We start from the raw sequence: 19,548 nt of genomic DNA on the forward strand, positions 1-19,548 counted from the left end.
TCTTTCTTTCTCTCTTTTTTTTTTTCAAATCTGGTTTCAAGTTTCGTTTATTCATTATTTTCTCCCCTCTTTCTTTCGTTTGATTCTTTTTATAATTACCTTTTGCCTCTCATTTTATCACATGGAATACTTAAAAAGAGAATCGAAGTGGAGGACAGGGGATTGGGGTGGGGTGAGCACCTCCTTCTGGAGTTAATTTAATTAGCACTTTGATGGATTTATTAATGAAAGGAAAAATTGTAATACTCTTGTTGTTCAGTCATTTATTACAAACTATAATATTTTTATTCAGTTATCAATGATTTAATTTACCATTATCATGGTTATAATTATCAAATATAGTTTAATTTTAAATGACTATTACATTATAAAACTAATAATAAGCCCTTATCATCATAAACCCATATCTTCAACTATTACCAATAAAAAATAGAAATACATTAATATTATAAATAGCGATCTTATATAAAGCAATAAATTTATAAGCAACATTGTGCTGATAGGTGTATGAATTCGGGCAATAATTTAGATACATAGGTGTGAATTGGATGACAGCTAAGAGCTCTCAGACGTCTAAGAAAGTTTCTAGTTTCACCCTAGCTTCTCAAGCATAAAGAAAGGAATAGTACTCAAGAGCTATAAAGCTCAAAATTATTAGTTTACCAAAATGTGTTATGCATAGAAAATAGATAACGTTATCTTAAGATCCTTATTGATACCCAAACTACATGCATCTAACTTTAAGTCTATAAAGAAAGAATGAATGAAAAAATGATAGAACAGCATAAAAATGTATTCGAGAATATAAAAAATCAAATAAAAAAATATAAAAACGAATATAAATTTATAATATACTTTAAAGAGTGTAAATAGGTTTTCCGAGTTAACGTCACTTTGAGGTTTTCAGTATATAGCCAAACTTCTATTGAGCAACCACCGTCGGTCGGGAAATAGTAGAATGCTCCCAATCACGCACGAAATCGTACAATTTGGTGTCGTGACAAATGATAATTTTGGTTGATGTTAGTAGAAGTGTTTCCATAAAACTGTTGGAAAATATAGGGGTTTTCCAGGTCACGTGCTTGTAGAGCCTAGCTTTGACTCACTGGTAAAAATCGCTAATAATAAACTGAAAAATGTTTTCAATGATTCCACATTCCCCTGAAACTATTAGAACTTTGAACAACAAACACTGTCATGAAGAAAACGTAAGAGAAATGTTTATAAACTGCTTTTTCGGATCCGGAAGTCTTTTTTCACACAAGTGACGTCGCACTAAATGATGTCATGGAAAAGCTTCGATTGACTCACTTTATCGAGACAGAAAATTATACGATTGCACGCGCGTATGATTGGGAAGCACTTAAAATGGTGGTCGCCGAGAGAACATGAACTTTGGTGGTCGTTTAACAGAGGTTCTTTGTTTCCAACCCTAAAGAGTTATTCACTTTTCGTTTATAATGATGTTGATACCACAGGTGATCGACCATATACCATCATGATTGGTGGAAGATTTTCTAGAAAACAAGACAAAATAGAATGATGAAAACTGTCAATTAAAAACTTCAAAGTATGAAAAAATGTCAGGAGAAAATATGGCAACTTAATTGACTCTGTTCTCTCCTATGCTACAAGGGTTTTTTTTCGACTTCTCCAGTTTTTCCCTCCGTAAAACTCAAAATGCGAGTTGGGCGATATTTGCATAGAATATTGAATCTTGTAGTAGTGTGTGTGAGTGAAAAGTGTCCCCAATTAATGCGAGAGCGCTAGAACGACTATTTTATTCTATTTTTATCTTTTCAGCAACTGGAGGGATGGTGATAGTTACCTGATAGAATGGATAATTCCTGTAGAAACTGTTCAGTCATGTTTTCTTCTTGTGGTGGATGAGGAAGTCCCGTGAAGATCACGTCTAAACACGAACAAAAATGATATCTCAATTTCATACATTCTAGCTCTTTAAGCCGGCTTGTTTTCCTCCTAAATTCCGCTCAAATCCAGGAATGAAAAGGAACCACAATTACAAACTATTGTGCAAGAACCTTTCAAATGAAAATCTTACGTTTCAAAATAAGTTCATATTGTATAGTCTTATTCCTTTCTTTTACCAGTAACAGAGAGCGGAAACAAAACTAACGCAGAAATAGCCACCTAATATCCAGATAAATTAGTTAAAAACGTTCGCCGAGAATTTGCTTCGCAAAAATGACTTACTTGCTTCGCTGGAGTGTGTTCGCATTAGATGATTGATGTCTCTGTACCAGTTTGACGCAGGCTGCGAGAACAGAAAAAAAAAAAAAAAATCAAAGATCTATATATGCCATAACAACAAAGCATTATTTCAAGTCTAAACGCTAAAGTGGCACAGCTTTATTGGGCATCACATGCTAGTAGAGTTCTCCGATTTTATTAAAGTCGGAATCCTGCATATACATGTATTGTATATATTACATGCAGCGTGGAGTTAAAGCGGGCGTTTTTTGAAAATTTAATTTCATTAAGTTATCCTCAGTATAAATACTTAAGAGAAAACTTACCTTCTTTCTTTCTTTCTTTCTTTCCTTCCTTCTTTCTTTCTTTCTTTTTTCCCTTCTTTCTTTCTCTCTTTTTTTTTTTTCAAATCTGTCTTCGAGTTTCGTTTATTCATTCTTTTCTCCCTTCTTTCTTTCATTTTATTCTTTTTATAATTACCTTTCGAAAACTTACCAGATAGCCATCGGCGTTTTTAGCCCTGGTAGGATCTTCATTCAATGCGTGAACCATCTATCAACGATAAAATCTCTTTAGTGAAAAGCGCACCTTCGAGCGATTCAAACATGAGTCCCTGGTCACTCTGGAGAATCGGGCAACCTTTCCTTGCGACGTCGGAGTAGGTAGAATTACCTTTACCTTTTGAGCTTTTAGTTTTTAAAAAATTAAAGGGTCGGGTGAGATGGATGGGGTCAGAATGGAAGTAAGAGTACCTCGCGAAGTGTGTGGTGTTTCATTTTATTATTTTATCATAACTATTAGCCATCTCTTACCCTAACTTCTGCAGGGATACGCAACTCTTTTAAAAGCTTTATCAAGGTGCATTCCTCCTCTGCCCTGTTTTCTGTAATAATCAATACACTTTAGTTGCAAAACTGGTTTTAAAACATTTAAGGGGGGAAAATTAGTTGTTATATATTTTGCTGCTGCTGCTGCTGTTGTTGTCGTTGTTGTTGTTGTTCTTACTGTTATTGCTGCCGTTGTTCCTGCTGTTATTGTTGTTGTTGCTGATGATGATGATGATGATGCTGTTGTTATTGTTGCTGTTGCTTTTGGTGCTGTTGCAGTTGTTACTGCTGATGTTGCTGTTGTTACTGCAGCACAGAGCTGCTGATGCTGTTGCTGCTGCTGGGGTTGTTGTTGTTACTGTTGGTGTTTGTCGCTGTTGATTTTGTTGTAGCTGTTTTTTTTTTCAAACCATCACTAACCTCCAACGACTGTCAAGATGCGTAGCGTCGTCCTGCTCTCCCAGAATGGTACCATGTGAAGAACACAACTCAGTTGAAGAATCAACAGAAATGTGAAGTCAAAAGGACTCAATAGACCTGAAAAAATGGATGGATGAAATCATACAAACGTTAGTTTAACGAGTCAATGCAGCTTCTTTTTCTATTACGCGGAGTGTGCTACACGTGTTCTTTGACTGTTCTTTAACACGTGTGGAACACGTGCTCACTACCTTTAAATGACGTCACAACACAAGATCGCAAAGTACGACAAAAGACAACCACGAAAAGAGACGTATTCAAGAATCGATATGATGTCAATAAACAAGATCCAAGTAAACATGCACCATTTCTTCGCCTCCAAATGGGGTTATTTTCTTTGATGGGTTACCTGTGTTATAGACTTTTCAAAATGGCGTAGTTAGGGAACAAATCTTACCTTCTCTAATTAATGAAGCGTTCACTGGCCAAACATCTACAACATGCAAAGGCAACATCAGTATAATGATAAGCTATTTTGGTTCAAGCATAATAACTTTTGTGTCATACTGTGTTGTGATAAACTGATAGCTACAAGAGAGCATATGATGTTTTTTCTCTTTCAACATAAAAATGTTAATTTGAGTGTTAATTAAAGACAAAGAGAAGTTGCCATTGCAGATAAAGAAGCATTCTAAGTCCTATTCATCCTTTTTACCAAAGTCAATGACCATATAGTATTATTAATCGCACTCACTCTTCCTCAAGGAAACAGAAACGTAACAAATGATTCTTGTTCTTCTTCTTACCTATATAACCACCTTTAGCAATGGAATTTTTGTCCAGCAGCTCAAAACTATATAAAAAATATAAGAACACATTGTTTTGCTTTACAAAGTTTTCACAAGATCTCCTAATATGCTGCTGATTTTAAAATATATTGGGAATTTAAATTTGCAATCCGGCAGAGCTTTCCCGCAGGACCTTAGGCCTGTCGAACGTTTGACGGAAAACGCCTAACATTTAACTGCAGTTTGAGGTACTATTGCAAGAACGTCGTGCTCAGTAAAGGTCTCTTTTTTTCACACGATATCAGGGATTGACTGATTGTTCTCATCATCTGAGAAGAGATAATGAAGCGCATATTATATAAGTAGAGCAACTTACTTTCTTGCTATACAGACATTCTTTCCCATCGCAATACAGTCCTACACATGCGAACGAACAAGAGATTAACGAAAGCTGGAAATAGCAACAGTCTAGTGATTGGGGTACAAAAGAATACATTGGAATGAAATAAAAGGCAAGTTCTCCAGCTCAGCTAAAAAAAAGCAAACATTAAAGATAAAAGCAAGATAGCATAAATAAGAGAGGGAAACTTCTAATCACAGGCTAACCACTCTAATAAATGAAAGAAATACTAAATGGTGTCTTGTCTTTGTCTTTTTATGCGCGCGCGCTATCGATTTTTTGTCATCTCACCTACCCCCTTGGTAACAGTTTTGTTTTTCTACTATACAATATAGTGGATCCCTTTTCTCGTGTTCAGGCCCGCTCGGATGCAAGCATAACTGACGACACATAAGTTTTCGCTAAAAAAGCCCAAAAAACCCCTCCTTATAGAGAATTTATTATCAAAAATCCTTTAAATTATTGAAGATTAGATGTAAGTACGACGTTCTGTATACTTTTTTTGTTTTCGAAGTCAAAATATCTGGATAAATTCGTAGCTTTCTCTCGTGAAAGTTTGAATTTTCCACAGGAAGCCCGTGAAGTTGCCTACCTTGTTAGTATATTGTATAGTAGAAAAACAAAACTGTTACCAAGGGGGGTAGGTGAGATGACAAAAAATCGATAGCGCGCGCGCATAAAAAGACAAAGACAAGACACCATTTAGTATTTCTTTCATTTATTAGAGTGGTTAGCCTGTGGCGCACGCGCGCAAGTTGATGACGCACGGGAGTAGGGTAAGGCGAAATTTAAACTGCATCGACCGGTTACTAAAAATAGCCCAACCGAGAGCCCAACCATGAATTTACATTGCGCGCGCGTTATTAAGAAGTTTCCCTCTCTTATTCATGTTCTCTTAATAAAAGCAATTTTGTACAACTGAACAAAACATCACGGTACTCTGACGTGACATACCGTGCCATGTCCTGGCATTCTGATTGCATGATCAGTACTTAATCATTCGAGGTGTGATTGGTTCATAGGTTATTATAATTCCGTACCGTGACCGTGCCGCGTGATGCGATATTTAATAGTCACGCGAAATCCACTCTGTCACACACATACCTTGACAATTCCAACATAGTCATTCAGATTCATTTCTTGATCACCTTTCTAAAGATTTGAAAAAAGATCGGTTAGGATTATAAGTTAGGTTAGAGCTCTACAAAACAAACACCATCGAAGAGAAAAGTAAAAAGGTGAACTAAATTGTTTTAGATGGTGCGATGATGGTAGTGGTGATAACTATGATGGTAGTGGTGATAACGATGATGGTAGTGGTGATAACTATGATGGTAGTGGTGATAACGATGATGGTAGTGGTGATAACGATGATGGTAGTGGTGATAACTATGATGGTAGTGGTGATAACTATGATGGTAGTGGTGATAACGATGATGGTAGTGGTGATAACTATGATGGTAGTGGTGATAACTATGATGGTAGTGGTGATAACGATGATGGTAGTGGTGATAACGATGATGGTAGTGGTGATAACTATGATGGTAGTGGTGATAACTATGATGGTAGTGGTGATAACGATGATGGTAGTGGTGATAACGATGATGGTAGTGGTGATAGCGATGATGGTAGTGGTGATAACTATGATGGTAGTGGTGATAACGATGATGGTAGTGGTGATAACTATGATGGTAGTGGTGATAACTATGATGGTAGTGGTGATAACGATGATGGTAGTGGTGATAACTATGATGGTAGTGGTGATAACTATGATGGTAGTGGTGATAACTATGATGATAGTGGTGATAACGATGATGGTAGTGATGATAACTATGATGGTAGTGGTGATAACTATGATGGTAGTGGTGATAACTATGATGGTAGTGGTGATAACGATGATGGTAGTGGTGATAACTATGATGGTAGTGGTGATAACTATGATGGTAGTGGTGATAACTATGATGGTAGTGGTGATAACGATGATGGTAGTGGTGATACCTATGATGGTACTATCGAAAGATAATACTGATGAAAACAAAAACAAAAACGATAAAGACTTTTCGTTTTTAGCAATCGACTCAAAACGACCAACTGTTGTCTTCTTATTGATGATGAAAAATAGCCAATCAGCGCAAGAGAAATTTAAAAAATAAGTTATTGTAAAAAGACGATCAATGACAAGAGACGATGCCAGCTGATAAACATCCAAAATGCTTAAAGTTACGTTGATTGAAGAGATGTTTGTGCTGCTTTTATGTTGATTCAATATTTAATGACTAAAGACCTTTAGGGTTCATGACTTACAGATACTCTTAGACGAGGCAGATTAGCCAACACTTGCTGGAAAAGCTCTGAAAAATATAGAATTCCCATTAATCTGATCCCAAAAAAACTTATGTTAAACTATGTTTTTTTTTCTACTTTCTTTCCCTTTCTCATTCCTTTTTTCCCCTCTCATTTCCATATTTCAGGTAAAAATTTAAAAAAATATTTTTCTTACCTGGTTTATTTCTTTTAAAAAAGAATTTTGACTTCTTAAAAAGTCCTCGAGACAACCTATCCTCGTGCAAGTTATCATCGAAAAAACCTGAGCAGAAAAAATATACTGACTTCATGAGAACGTCAAAAGTTATTCTCACTTTAAGATATAAATAGATAACAAATAAAGCTTATGTATGCACGTATGTATATGTACAATGGGTTTAAAGATCAGATTTTGATGACGATAATAAAAATAAATAAATCGTCTTCGTTTTTCGAGGGTAACACTTAATAGACCCTTGCACTAATTCCCAATCTGGGGTTGAGAACTGTTGATTTTTAAAGAAAGAGAAAAGCGAGAAAACTCAGAGAAAACCCCTCAAAGCAAAGGAAAGAACCAAGCAGCGACTCTAGTCACATAAGATAGCCTGAGTATCGAACCAATAAGCATAGCGGTGAGAGGCAGCGCGCAATAGCAGCGCACACCTTCGGCATACTTTCCGAGATCAGTACATCCATGGATTGAAAACATTAACCTACCTAATACAACTGTGTTGGCTCTCATACTTCCGAGGCCTGATGTCTGAGGAGAAACATAAGAACGTAAAGCAACGAAAGAAGAATGTTCGAGGGGTTATCGTAAAAGTGGTAACATATGGTACTGACTTACACATACCGTAACATTGAAATGGCTTCCCATTGTCTTCCACTGAGTAATTCATCCAATCACGACGCGTAGTTACGGTTGCGTTAAGATACGGTACGCCTAGAGCACGGCTACGAATTTACCGTATCGTTTCCCACTCATACGAAAACTATTTCAATCAAGTCAATCAAATCTCAACTTACCAGTATCAGATTCTGTGCACCCTGACGTACAGACGGCGCGATGGTCAACTCAACGAATGACTTGATTTCAGCACAATCAACAAAGCTTAACCAGGAACCGAGGTCTTTTCTGTGCTTCTCCACAGCCTGAATGACGAAAGTAATTAACGTGGTTTTAAAAGCAAGTAGTTCAGGATTCCTATAATGGGAGTGAACTGAATGCCAATGCCAATTAAAGATCCTACCATTTCAGGATTTACTCCAACTAAAATCCAAACCGTCAGAACAGCTACAAAACGTCTTTACATGGTGTTTAAGTTTCCTCATTATTCACTTTTTTTAAGAATGAATTTTGTTTCTGTGATTCAAGAAAAATGTCCAAGATCGTGAACAACTTTGGGTACGGACATTCTGTGCCGTAATGGTCTAGTGCCCCGGTTTCTAGATTGAATAAGTTCTGGTCTCGTACTAGCCTTCTCCGCAGGCTACCCCATATATTCTCTGTTGGGATCCCTGTGTTAAATTTTATCGCAGACAAGAACTAGGACAAACTATAGAGGAGGAGGAGTGGAGACGAGGGAGAGAAAAAGCGAGAGGAGTGGCATCTCCTCATCTTCTTTCTTCCTCCCCTCCCCCTTTGTCTTTTTTGTCCTCGCCACAGGAAGTCCAAGGATCAAAAAAGAGCAAAGGAGATGCCTGTGAAGACGCTGTTTTCTATTAAACGAATGACGTTCACGTATCTACCATGATCCGTTGAGTGTCAAATTTCATTTATAGAAAATGTTCTGCAATGAGTAACAAAGTCATATAAAGATATTCTTAGGCCTATTGTTTGTTGAAGTTCAAGAAAACTATGTTATTGAAAGTCCAGGTTGAAGCTAGCACTTACATCAGGATTAAACTCATCTACTTGCACATGTCCAATGATGTACATCCCGCTCTGGGAAAAAAATCAAACATAGGTACAACGGATGTTAAAGGAAACTCTAGCCCCCTCCCACCTCCCAAACACTTAACAAAAATATTGTTGTAAGAGGCGAGTGCTCTTAACCCTACGATACCAGTGCTGCTTCATAGAATTTGCGCCGGATAAAGTGTTAACATGATTATCATATGTTTAGTGTACCTTTTTGATATCGTTAACAAAGTCGATAAGATTGTAGCTTGAACGAGGATTGGACACGAGGAGAAGAACCTGTGAGGAAAGCAATTAGTTCTAATTAAAATCGAATGTTTTAAAGAATGTTATTTTTTACGGTATCATATGGAACATGCCGGCATTTCACCAACCTGTGGTCTCCAGAATTTCACATGGTCTTTCCTAATGTCGAGTCGCAGAAGATACTTTCGAACCTGAGATAAGACAAACACGCTAAACAGTGAGGGACAACTATTGATTCGAAGGTTATAAAATCATGACTTCAGCAAAATGTTTTTCCATTTTAGACCACGTATCATTCCCTAGAGAATAAGATCTTTTTCTTTGAGTTGCACCATAAACAAAAAAATGATACTGTAGGGAATGAAACTTTGTCTGAAATGGGAAAACATTACACCGGCCCAAGGTAAAGACATCGATACCTATATACGATAGTATACCTGATGATAGATGAGCGCTTGGGATACATCACCCCATGGAGTAATGGGAGCACGTAGAGAAATAAACACGAATAGCATGATCATGACAGCTGGAATACAACAAGGTATAACAATTAGGCAGGCAGGCAGGCAGGCAGGCAGGCAGCACTATTTTCAGTGAGTAGTATTCCTGTAGCCGTGGATTACTGGTGCTTACCTACAGAAATAGTTGCGTACAACGGATTGATGCAGAACATGATGACGAAACAGAAGACAGCCCCAAACAATGCTGAAAAAATATCAAGGGAAATGAACGTGTTTAAATAACGCCGTACCATACTGAAACCTTTATTAGCGAACATGAGCTTGGGTACAAACATCTTTTGTTTACAATGCCTTACATGGTATTGTTTGTACCCAAGCTAGACCACAATGCACAATGCACCAAAACATTTCACAACACTCGAAAATTAATGATAAAAAAACATCATTTAAAGCTCAATCGTTGGCACTGACCCGTCTGCCATGAAAAGTACTTGAAGGTTGGTCTATAAAGAAAAACGAGAAAAGAATAGTTTGTTGACATTCGTTTAACCTTCATGATTGCTGCTTTGCGGCAGCACTTGCTCGACTAATTTGTTGGGTCCTATTGATAGGCCCTCAAAGAGTATTCTAGGTACTAGACCTCCACAATTTTAGCCCACCACAGGATTTCCGTTGCCTTCCCCTGGTTCCCTGCTCCCTAGCTTTTCAATCTTATTTCCTGTGCCTTACTCACACGGCAGCCATGTTTATTTTCATGGGAATTTATTCTCAAGCAATAAATATATGTTAGACTACGCATGGAAAAATCTAGTATTCTAGTCAACATGGCTGCCGCATGAGCAAGGCCCATTCCTTAATCCTTGGAGCTCTTAGGTACTGCGCCGAGAGGGAAGAGAGGGACTTTTTGGTATACGTACCTGAAATTTGGCGCTGAAGCAACTTTGAGTGCGAAACAAGCCAGGTTTGTAACGCCATATGACAACAAGAAAAACATACTGACTAGTGGTGCTACTTTGTTGACTTTACCCAAGAATAAAACGATCTGGAAACAAAAGACGGTGTTTTACAGTTGTGCTTCTCAAAAGCATGCGCGGAATCGTACGATTTGCGTCACGTCAAGATACGGTTTTGGTGGACGTCAATCAAAGTGTTTCCATGACATTTGCTGTCACGTCAAAATAGGGTTTTGGTGGACGTCAATCAAAGTGTTTCCATGACATTTGCCGTCACAACAAAATAGGGTTTTGGTGGACGTCAATCAAAGTGTTTCCATGACGAGCCGTCACGACAAAATAGGGTTTTGGTGGACGTCAATCAAAGTGTTTCCATGACATTTGCCGTCACGACAAAATAGGGTTTTGGTGGACGTCAATCAAAGTGTTTCCATGACATTTGCCGTCACAACAAAATAGGGTTTTGGTGGACGTCAATCAAAGTGTTTCCATGACGAGCCGTCACGACAAAATAGGGTTTTGGTGGACGTCAATCAAAGTGTTTCCATGACATTTGCCGTCGCGACAAAATAGGGTTTTGGTGGACGTCAATAAAAGTGTTTCCATGACATTTGCGTCAAAAAGTTTCTATATGTATGCACACCTGAACAAAAAACCAGGAGAGCAAAACAGCACGAATCGGTTCATTGTTTCTATCAGAAACCTTCACAAATGGTTGAAGAACGACACCTGTGACATAAAATACCAATACGTTAGAGTTCCTAAATCATAAATCGTAAATAAAATAAAGACAAATTGAGCTATTGCTGTTTGATTTCCAGGAGAAAGAGCAGATCTGATGATAAATAGAAAAAGCCAACAAGCTATGGATATTCTTACCAAAAAGTTTGTCTTTGGCAAGAGCATGTAGGATACGAGAGGCACCTGCAGAACACATAAAACAGTCAAGTAAAAACATATTCAAAAAGAGCATTATTCTTTATGATAATATTGTTTTACTGGATCAGTTGTTTGAGCATCGGACTATTGTGCGGGAGGTCGTGGTCATTACTAACCAATATCGAAGTGACGTAAAAGTACCACTGAGGACGTAAAGAAACCCTGGCAGTGACCACCCTCAGGGGCTACACACCTCATACTAACCACCTCTCTTTCACAACTCATTGTAAAGCGCATTTGAAAATATCCATATAGAAAAAATCGCTATATAAATCATAAATCATATATATATTGTCGTCTATGGAAGTAGAATCTATGAAGTGACCCACCGATAAGACAGCTCAAAGCTGCAGATAGAGTAGCAGCAAAGACACCGATGGCGATGATGACTGGAACCTTGTCAATTGGCTGGAACAATTTATCAAGTATTGACATCAGTAAACTTGACCTTAATATACTATATGAAACTTTGTATATATATGTTTGTATGTTGATATGAAATAGAGGAATGGGATGAATAAAAGGGAGAAAAATCTGATATGAATATGATATGAATAGAGGAATAAATAAATGGAAGGAATACAAAACGCATTTGAAGGTAAACTGAAGGTGAAATAGATAGCTCAGTGAATGAACTTAAAGGAAGGGAAAAAATGTATAGATGGATGAATGAATGAAATAGAGAGAGCATTGAACGAATGAATAAAGAAAAGAGGGAAGCATAAGAAAGTGAAGTAGGGAGGAAGGGAGAGAGGAAGGGAGGGAGGGAGGAAGGAAGGAAGGAAGGGAGGAAGGAAGGAAGCAAGGAAGGAAGGAAGCAAGGAAAGAAGGAAGCAAGGAAGCAAGGAAAGAAGGAAGGAAGGAAGGAAGGAAGAAAGGAAGGAAGGAAGGAAGGAAGGAAGGAAGGAACAAACGATTAAATGAAAAAAATGAATGAACAACTGAAGGAAAAAAAGTTGGAAGGAACGAACAAATATACAAACGAAGGAAAAGATAAAGGAAATAAGGAAGGTACAATGAAAAACCAGATGCAGAACAATGTTCTGTTTAATTACCTGCAAATAGTTATAATTCTCATGCAACAGTTCCCTTGAGCAGGTAAAACCGGTGCAGATAACTGTTAACAAACAATCAGATTATCCAATACCATAGCTATTTTCAAACACTCAAATAGTTTAATTAGAATCACAGTAGATGACATGTTTTTGAAAAAAACTTTTGCTTATCACTCTACCCAAGAAATAACTGCGTTATCAAAAGTATAAGCTCAGGTTGGAACAATTATATATATATGACAGCACTTCTGGGAATAGGAAGTGTATGATGGGATCAGGTCCCAAAATACATGTAGTATATCCCAAGTTAGCAAGTGTGGTATATTTATGAACAGAGCCATGTGCACACATGAGGTGGTGGATACTAAGGGTCTTGGAGGAAAACACAAGGATGAAACCATAGAAAGGGTACTAGATAGTAAAGAATTTGTGTGAGGCCTACTGTTGTAGTGTTGGATTTATTATGAGTCTGAGCTTTCACTGTGTACAGCGCAGAAAAATATAGTACATTTATCCTAAAAAGCATGTTGCATAGAACTCTGTAATGAACATAGCTGACCTGAACTAGTGACAGGAGTGAACTGAACCGAAATAAAATAAAGGTTGCAAGCATATAGTAAATATGACAGTGTATAAATTAACAGACCCAATATGATGTAGATGACAAAGGTAATGAGACATCCCCACAAGGTACCAAATGGTATTGCACGTCCGGGGTTCTTTAGGTCACCTGACATGTTGACGCCAGCTTCAAGATTGGTAAAAAAAGCATTCAAAATAAGGATAAGTATTAAATGTAATATGAAGATTGTGTAGTTCCAGAAATTATCCATACCCACCCCTCCCCAATGATTTTCTTTCATACGTCTTGTAAACTCTGTAATGCTTTCACTGACCTCCCCTACCAAGTGGAAATTTCAAAAGCACTCTGTGGCATTCGAAATACTGTAACAAGGATTAGTATGTAATATTAAGATGAATAAATAAGGGTAGCATCAATTTACAACAGCAAGGTTTGGAGTAAAGTGAGCGTCCCTACCCATGATTCCTGTGACGCCATTGAAGAGAACTCCAAAAACAGACAGGGCATCAAGTTTATGAAGTTTATGAAATTCTTTTTTGGTTCTTGCTGCTGAGTAGTCTTTGCTGAATTCAGGCTGTGAAGGTAAAATAATATTAGAAGATAATAACTAAAAATAAATGCAATAATTATGTAGTTGCAGTAGAAAAAGCAATTGTCTAGCGACAATTCTAGCAGCAACAGCAGCAACCACAGCAATAATATCCGCAGCAACAAAAACAACATCAACAACAACAGCAACAAAAACAACAGTAATAGCAGTACAAGCAGTAGTAGAGGCAACAACATTGATCAGCAGTAGCAGCATCAACAACACTAACAGCAGCAGCAACAACAGTAATAGCAGTACAAGCAGTAGTAGAGGCAACAACATTGATCAGCAGTAGCAGCATCAACAACACTAACAGCAGCAGCAACAACAGCAATAGCAGTACCAGCAGTAGTAGAGGCAACAACATCAACAGTAGCAGCATCAACAACACTAACAGCAGCAGCAGCAACAGCAATAGCAGTACCAGCAGTAGTAGAGACAACAACATCTGCAGTTAGCAGCATAAACAACACTAACAGCAGCAGCAACAACATTATAACTGTAAAACAAAATTACATTTATTTATCATTCATTTACCCAAAGGTTTCTCTTCGCTGTCTTAAAGCTCCAACCTGTGTAATGGTATGTAATGTTTCGCTGAAATCAAAGAGCCAGGTTATAAGCTGATGATGTTCAGTATATACAACACTGTGTTTGGGCAAGGTGTTGTTCTGACCCATTAGAATCCTTAAAACAACCAGTGGAATGAATATGTATAAAACTTTTTACTTTGGGCTTAATATTTTCCCATTTCAAAGCATGTGTCATTCCCTTGAGAATAAGATTCAATTTGTTTGAGTTGTATCCATATTTGTGTCTTCTCATGTGCAACTATCAAACAAAAATATATATACTCTTGGGAATGACACATGGTCTGAAATGGGAAAACATTACGCCCAAGTCAAAAAGGTGTATTGTTTTGCCCTGAAAATGATAAAGTATGTCAAAGTGAACATCATGTGACCTTTTAGCTAGTGCAGAAGCTAGGCCTATCACAACCCTCTTGTTATCCTCCTGGTTAAGCCCTATAGCCAGGACCACAAAGGCCAACCATCATTTTACTAGTTAGAGTATGTCATACAGGTTAAAGTAGTATCACTTACATTTAAGCTGTCTAGATTGGCACTTGCTGGGTGTACCTGCATTTTGTTCTGAATGATGAAACTGACCTGATCAAATGGAAAAGGAAAATTATAATATTTAGACTTTTTATAACTAACTGCATAATCATTCATTATCTATATGTGAACAATAACAATTATTGAAAAGGAATAGCAAAGCAATGAATGTATGTTTGGATGGACAGATGGATGAATGGATAGATGAGGGAGCTAGGGAGGGAGGGATATATGGATGGACAGATGAATGAGAGAATGAATAGATGGATGAATGGATAAGAAGATTAAATAAATGGATGAAGAAAAAAACTAGCTTACCATTGCAGTGACAACAGCAGTTATCACAGCCAAAAAGATGATAAAAGATGTCTTGGCAAACATTTCTGTGAGATAATTGGGGAAAAAAACGCACTAAACTCATGACATTTGCATTACATAATCACTAGAGTAAAAGGAGGATATCATTTTAATTTCTATTCTAATGAGTATATAAAACAATATTTATTACCTGCACCCACAAGGCAAACGGCAAGGCAGAGCAGAAGAACACAAGTGCCATAAAGTAGCTCATACCAGTAACTTTGCTGTAATTCTAATAAAAAATAAATCCAAAACAATCATGTTTTATTTCTCTGGGAAATCTATAGCATATCAGAACTCTCTGGCTCTCTCTCTCTCCTGGGGGGGTACTCTTGCCCATTTAGGGTAGGCATGTGCCGCTGAGCCCACTGAACCCTGACCCTGTTCTAGAGTAAAATCGCTGAAATTCATACCCTGTTCCAGAGCAAGATCGCTGAACATCATACCCTGTTCCGGTATTGCAAAAAATGGATATCCTGTTCCAGGGAGGAGAGAGCGTGATTTCATAATTATACCCTGTTCCAGAGTAGAATCGCTGAAAACCATACCCTGTTTGGTGGCACATACCCATATAGCAAATATAGGGGAGTACACCCCCCCCCCCCTCCCCGGGCTCTCTCTGTCTTGTTCAATCCTTCTTCTCTTTGTCAAACAGCTATATGAGGTCTGCTATGTCAAGTCAGGAGCTAAAAATGGACTTTTACATATGATATAATGGTCTTCATTATACTCCAGTTTTGAGTTCTCTGTTGCTCAGGGTTAGCTCAATTTTGTGCAGAATATTCAAAACATGTATTTCAGTGAAGGTCAGCCTTTGTATTGTTGAAGTTGTGCATTCTTTACTTTACTGTTAGTATTTGAATGTGAATATATTGTACACTGAAAAAAGGTCAAGCCTGAGTATGAGCCTGTAATCAAGGAACACAGCAGTAATTTGTAATGCGAAAAAGGTATAAGATGGAAAAACAAACAAATATCATATATACCAGATACTTGTGCCAAAAAGCCTGCAGGACCAAAGTTGTTGATTATTGCTTCAACAAAACCCAAAATGTATAAAGCACTTGAAAAAACGTTAGCAAAGAAGAATATCACTCCAATAGAGCCTCCAAACTCTGGACCAAGAGTCCTGCTTATCATGTCTGGGATTTATTGGTAATTGAATCAAGGATTATAATCCAGGGATGTTATTATTTCCATCACCATCACCATCACCATCACCATCACCATCACCATCACCATCACCATCACCATCACCATCACCATCACCATCACCATCACCATCACCATCACCATCACCATTGCCATCACCATTACTAATACAATCTTAATCATCATTGTCATCGCCCTCACCATTGCCATGGCCTTTACCATCGCCATCGCCTTTACCATCGCCATCGGCATCACCATTGACATTGCCATCACCATCGCCATCGCCATCGCCATCGCCAACCAGCAACAAACACCATCACTATCACCACCACCATTGCTGCCATCATCGTCCTCCTCCTCCTCCTCATCCTCAATATGTCATCATTATTATTAAGAATACCAGCTCTTGCACATTCATGACCAACCTACACCAAGAGGTCATCGAAAAAGTACAGACAATGATGCCACAATGGGTAAATTTGTATTTTATGAACACCAAACATGCACTGATATGATTAGTGCTGACTGTTGGCTAATCATAGTTGAACCATCGGTCATTACTTTGCCGTCATCCACTGATTGACCTTTTGTTAGCCAATGTTAAGTCAGTACTTGGATAATTGAATTATCCAAGTGTTGTACAACCAGTAAAAGGTCATAAATGTATGCTTTTAATGCCAGAATGGTGTCTTGTAGTAATTGCAAGATACATGTTTATACACGATTTTCAAAAGTAACTGCCAAACTCGGTTGGGACTAGGGGCAATTGAATGGAAGAGAGGTAAGTAAGGCCTCAAAAAAAAAGAACTCAAATTGGCGAGATGAATGACATACTGTCGTACTGAGTAGATTTTGTTTACTAATGAGGCCTTATTTACCTCGCTTCCATTCAACTGTCCCTAGCCCCAACCGCGTTTGGCGGCCATTTTTGAAAGTCGTGTATGAACTTTATTTAAAGAGGGTGATGCAATGACCCCAGGGACCAGGAGTTATCTAACTTACGGCAATAGAAAATAAAATGTGCATTTCATTGTTAAAAGATTAAAGGTTAGGATACAATAGGCTCCTCCTCCCTTGACGACACCATTGGTTGCTATGGCTGAGATTGACAGCACTGTGATACTTACAACCAAATAAGCCACAACAAACAGAGCAATGCCTGCTATCAAGCCAGCCTGGATAAATCCACACATTATAATTAATATAAGTATTGATATATAAGAAAATAAAATATAATGCTATGACATGAAATGATCAACCTATTTTCAATGAATGTGGGATACCTGTGGAAAAACTCAACAGGTAGCCCAATATGTGATTTTAAATCAGCAGTTATAGTAAATTTAATTAGCAGTAATGTAGAGCAGAGCAGTTTTCGTATGGGTGAGAAACAATATGGCTAAGTCTTATGTAGCTGTCATAACAATTTATAATTTGAAATTATAATAATAATGACGATGATGGTGATGATGATGGTGATGATGATGGTGATGATGATGATGGTGATGATAATGATGATGGTGATGATGATGGTGAGTCAATGATGATGGTGATGGTGATGATAATGACAATGATGATGGTAATGATGATGATGATGATGACGATGGTGATGATGATGATGACGGTGATGATGATGATGATGTATGATGCATGATAATGGTGGTGTCATTAAATTACATAAAATATAGATAAAATATAAATATAGTACATACCTGACCAACGACATACCCAAGTCTTAGAAATAAGATGACAGAGAACATGGATAGGATAACAGGAACAACCACACCAAACATGGCAGAAAGTTTTCCCCTCTGACTGTTGTCTGAAAAAAGATGAAAAACATATTATTTTGTGATGTTCACTTTCAATCCTTACATCTGACGGCACATAATGATGGCACATCTGACACTTTAATAATCACATTTTTTATATAGATACAGTAGATTTCATTCAGCTAGGGCATAACTTTTTAAGATAATAGCATGTGCAATGAAATGGGAAAATGAGTTTCTCATGCATGTTGGCCGGCTGTTTTTATACTAGAGACAATTAATATGTCCGGATGACTTGGATAAACTCTTTTTATGCATCTTTTTACAGAGCTTAAGTTTACATATGATTATAAAGACAGGGAGAAGGTGCATTATGGGTTCTGAGGCACTATTTGATTTAATTCATCTTGAATGATGAACTATTTAAAGAAGGGACCTCATCTGAAAGGTACGGTGGTGTGACTGTAAAAAAATGGGCAACAAATGAAGAAAGTACAAAACCTGGAATTTCCTGCCAATTGAATATTCTAATGCCTGGCCCATTTCACTTGCCCTCCATAGGCAGAATGTCAAATCCGTCTTTACACTAGATGCATAGATTAATACATGCCTTTTGTGTCCTGACACATTATTTTTCTTTAATATTAAGAGGGCTTTTACCAGCTAACTGGGTCAGATTAGTGAATACCCTCACCATCCAATCACAGGTTAAAGAAATATAATATATAAACCAAGTTAAAAATGGTACAAAAGAATAGGCAAATGTTAATAGTATTCTTATGTTTAATTTGAGGTATATAATTAGTCTTTTGTATTATTTGGATCCAAGGTAATGTTTAATTTTCTTTAATTCTTTCGTAATTTGGTTGGATATCTTTTTAATAAAATATAGAATTCTCTATAACTCAAAATTCATTAAGACAAATACTAAGGAAAATGTGAATTGAATGTGAATGCTGAAAATAAGTAGTGGCCAGATATCAGAGAAAAGCCGGATTCGAAACTCACCATCATCTTCTTCTTGAACAGTTGGTTCGCCTATAAAACTAATCATTGACCCAGAATGAGCTGATGGGATTATATTATAACTATGAGTCGTAGATTCGCCTTGCATGACACGAATTACTTCACCCAAGGATCTTGAATCTTCTCTCTAGAGCGTCTATCCTAACGAGAATATCGACGATGCAAGATGAAAATAAAAGTCACGATCATCGCTCATGTGATTGTTTTGCTTTTGTGCCTAGCCTTCGCACAAAACCGGAAGTAAATATTCCAGTCAATAAATTTTTTTTCTCTTAAATAACACCTATTTTAAATATTTTTATGACCTTTAGAAATAATTTAATGAAATAATTATAAGTAATATCTTTTTTTATATTTATTAAAGAATCATCAATATTTTTTTGAAATTAATTATCCAGTCGATAATTCGTCGAAAGGTTAACG

General features: G+C 37.3%; 1 protein-coding gene across 1 annotated transcript; it reads right to left on the reverse strand.

Moving 5' to 3' along the window:
* Nucleotides 1–246: 246 nt before the first annotated feature.
* Nucleotides 247–19,321, reverse strand: LOC116308235 (solute carrier family 12 member 9). The gene is made up of 35 exons (XM_089032250.1): nucleotides 19,108–19,321; nucleotides 18,040–18,149; nucleotides 17,385–17,502; nucleotides 16,162–16,317; nucleotides 15,324–15,407; nucleotides 15,134–15,198; nucleotides 14,801–14,866; nucleotides 14,235–14,294; nucleotides 13,565–13,682; nucleotides 13,172–13,273; nucleotides 12,526–12,587; nucleotides 11,800–11,878; nucleotides 11,411–11,455; nucleotides 11,175–11,260; nucleotides 10,496–10,620; nucleotides 10,050–10,081; nucleotides 9,751–9,822; nucleotides 9,555–9,643; nucleotides 9,246–9,308; nucleotides 9,082–9,150; nucleotides 8,845–8,895; nucleotides 7,977–8,102; nucleotides 7,668–7,710; nucleotides 7,147–7,233; nucleotides 6,951–6,997; nucleotides 5,751–5,798; nucleotides 4,623–4,663; nucleotides 4,265–4,311; nucleotides 3,916–3,951; nucleotides 3,459–3,575; nucleotides 3,024–3,094; nucleotides 2,707–2,763; nucleotides 2,215–2,275; nucleotides 1,829–1,912; nucleotides 247–1,517 (listed from the first exon to the last, which is right to left on the reverse strand). Exons 1-35 carry the CDS (start codon nucleotides 19,211–19,213, stop codon nucleotides 1,456–1,458), a joined length of 2,685 nt encoding a protein of 894 aa, XP_088888376.1. The 5' UTR covers nucleotides 19,214–19,321; the 3' UTR covers nucleotides 247–1,455.
* Nucleotides 19,322–19,548: the final 227 nt, after the last annotated feature.

Source organism: Actinia tenebrosa, unplaced genomic scaffold, assembly GCF_029948245.1.
Source record: "Actinia tenebrosa isolate PJP-AT-01 unplaced genomic scaffold, QUT_ActTen_1.0 PGA_scaffold1__47_contigs__length_23844297, whole genome shotgun sequence".
In the NCBI taxonomy this organism is placed as follows: domain Eukaryota; kingdom Metazoa; phylum Cnidaria; class Anthozoa; order Actiniaria; family Actiniidae; genus Actinia; species Actinia tenebrosa.

Coding starts and splice junctions, on each gene's coding strand:
- LOC116308235 (XM_089032250.1), bottom strand. CDS start 19,213: ATGCAAGGCGAATCTACGACTCATAGTTATAATATAATCCCATCAGCT. Junction 18,150..19,107: donor TGTTCAAGAAGAAGATGATG/GTGAGTTTCGAA, acceptor ATCTTTTTTCAG/ACAACAGTCAGAGGGGAAAA. Junction 12,588..13,171: donor TGTCATCTACATCATATTGG/GTCTGTTAATTT, acceptor GTTTGTTAACAG/TTATCTGCACCGGTTTTACC.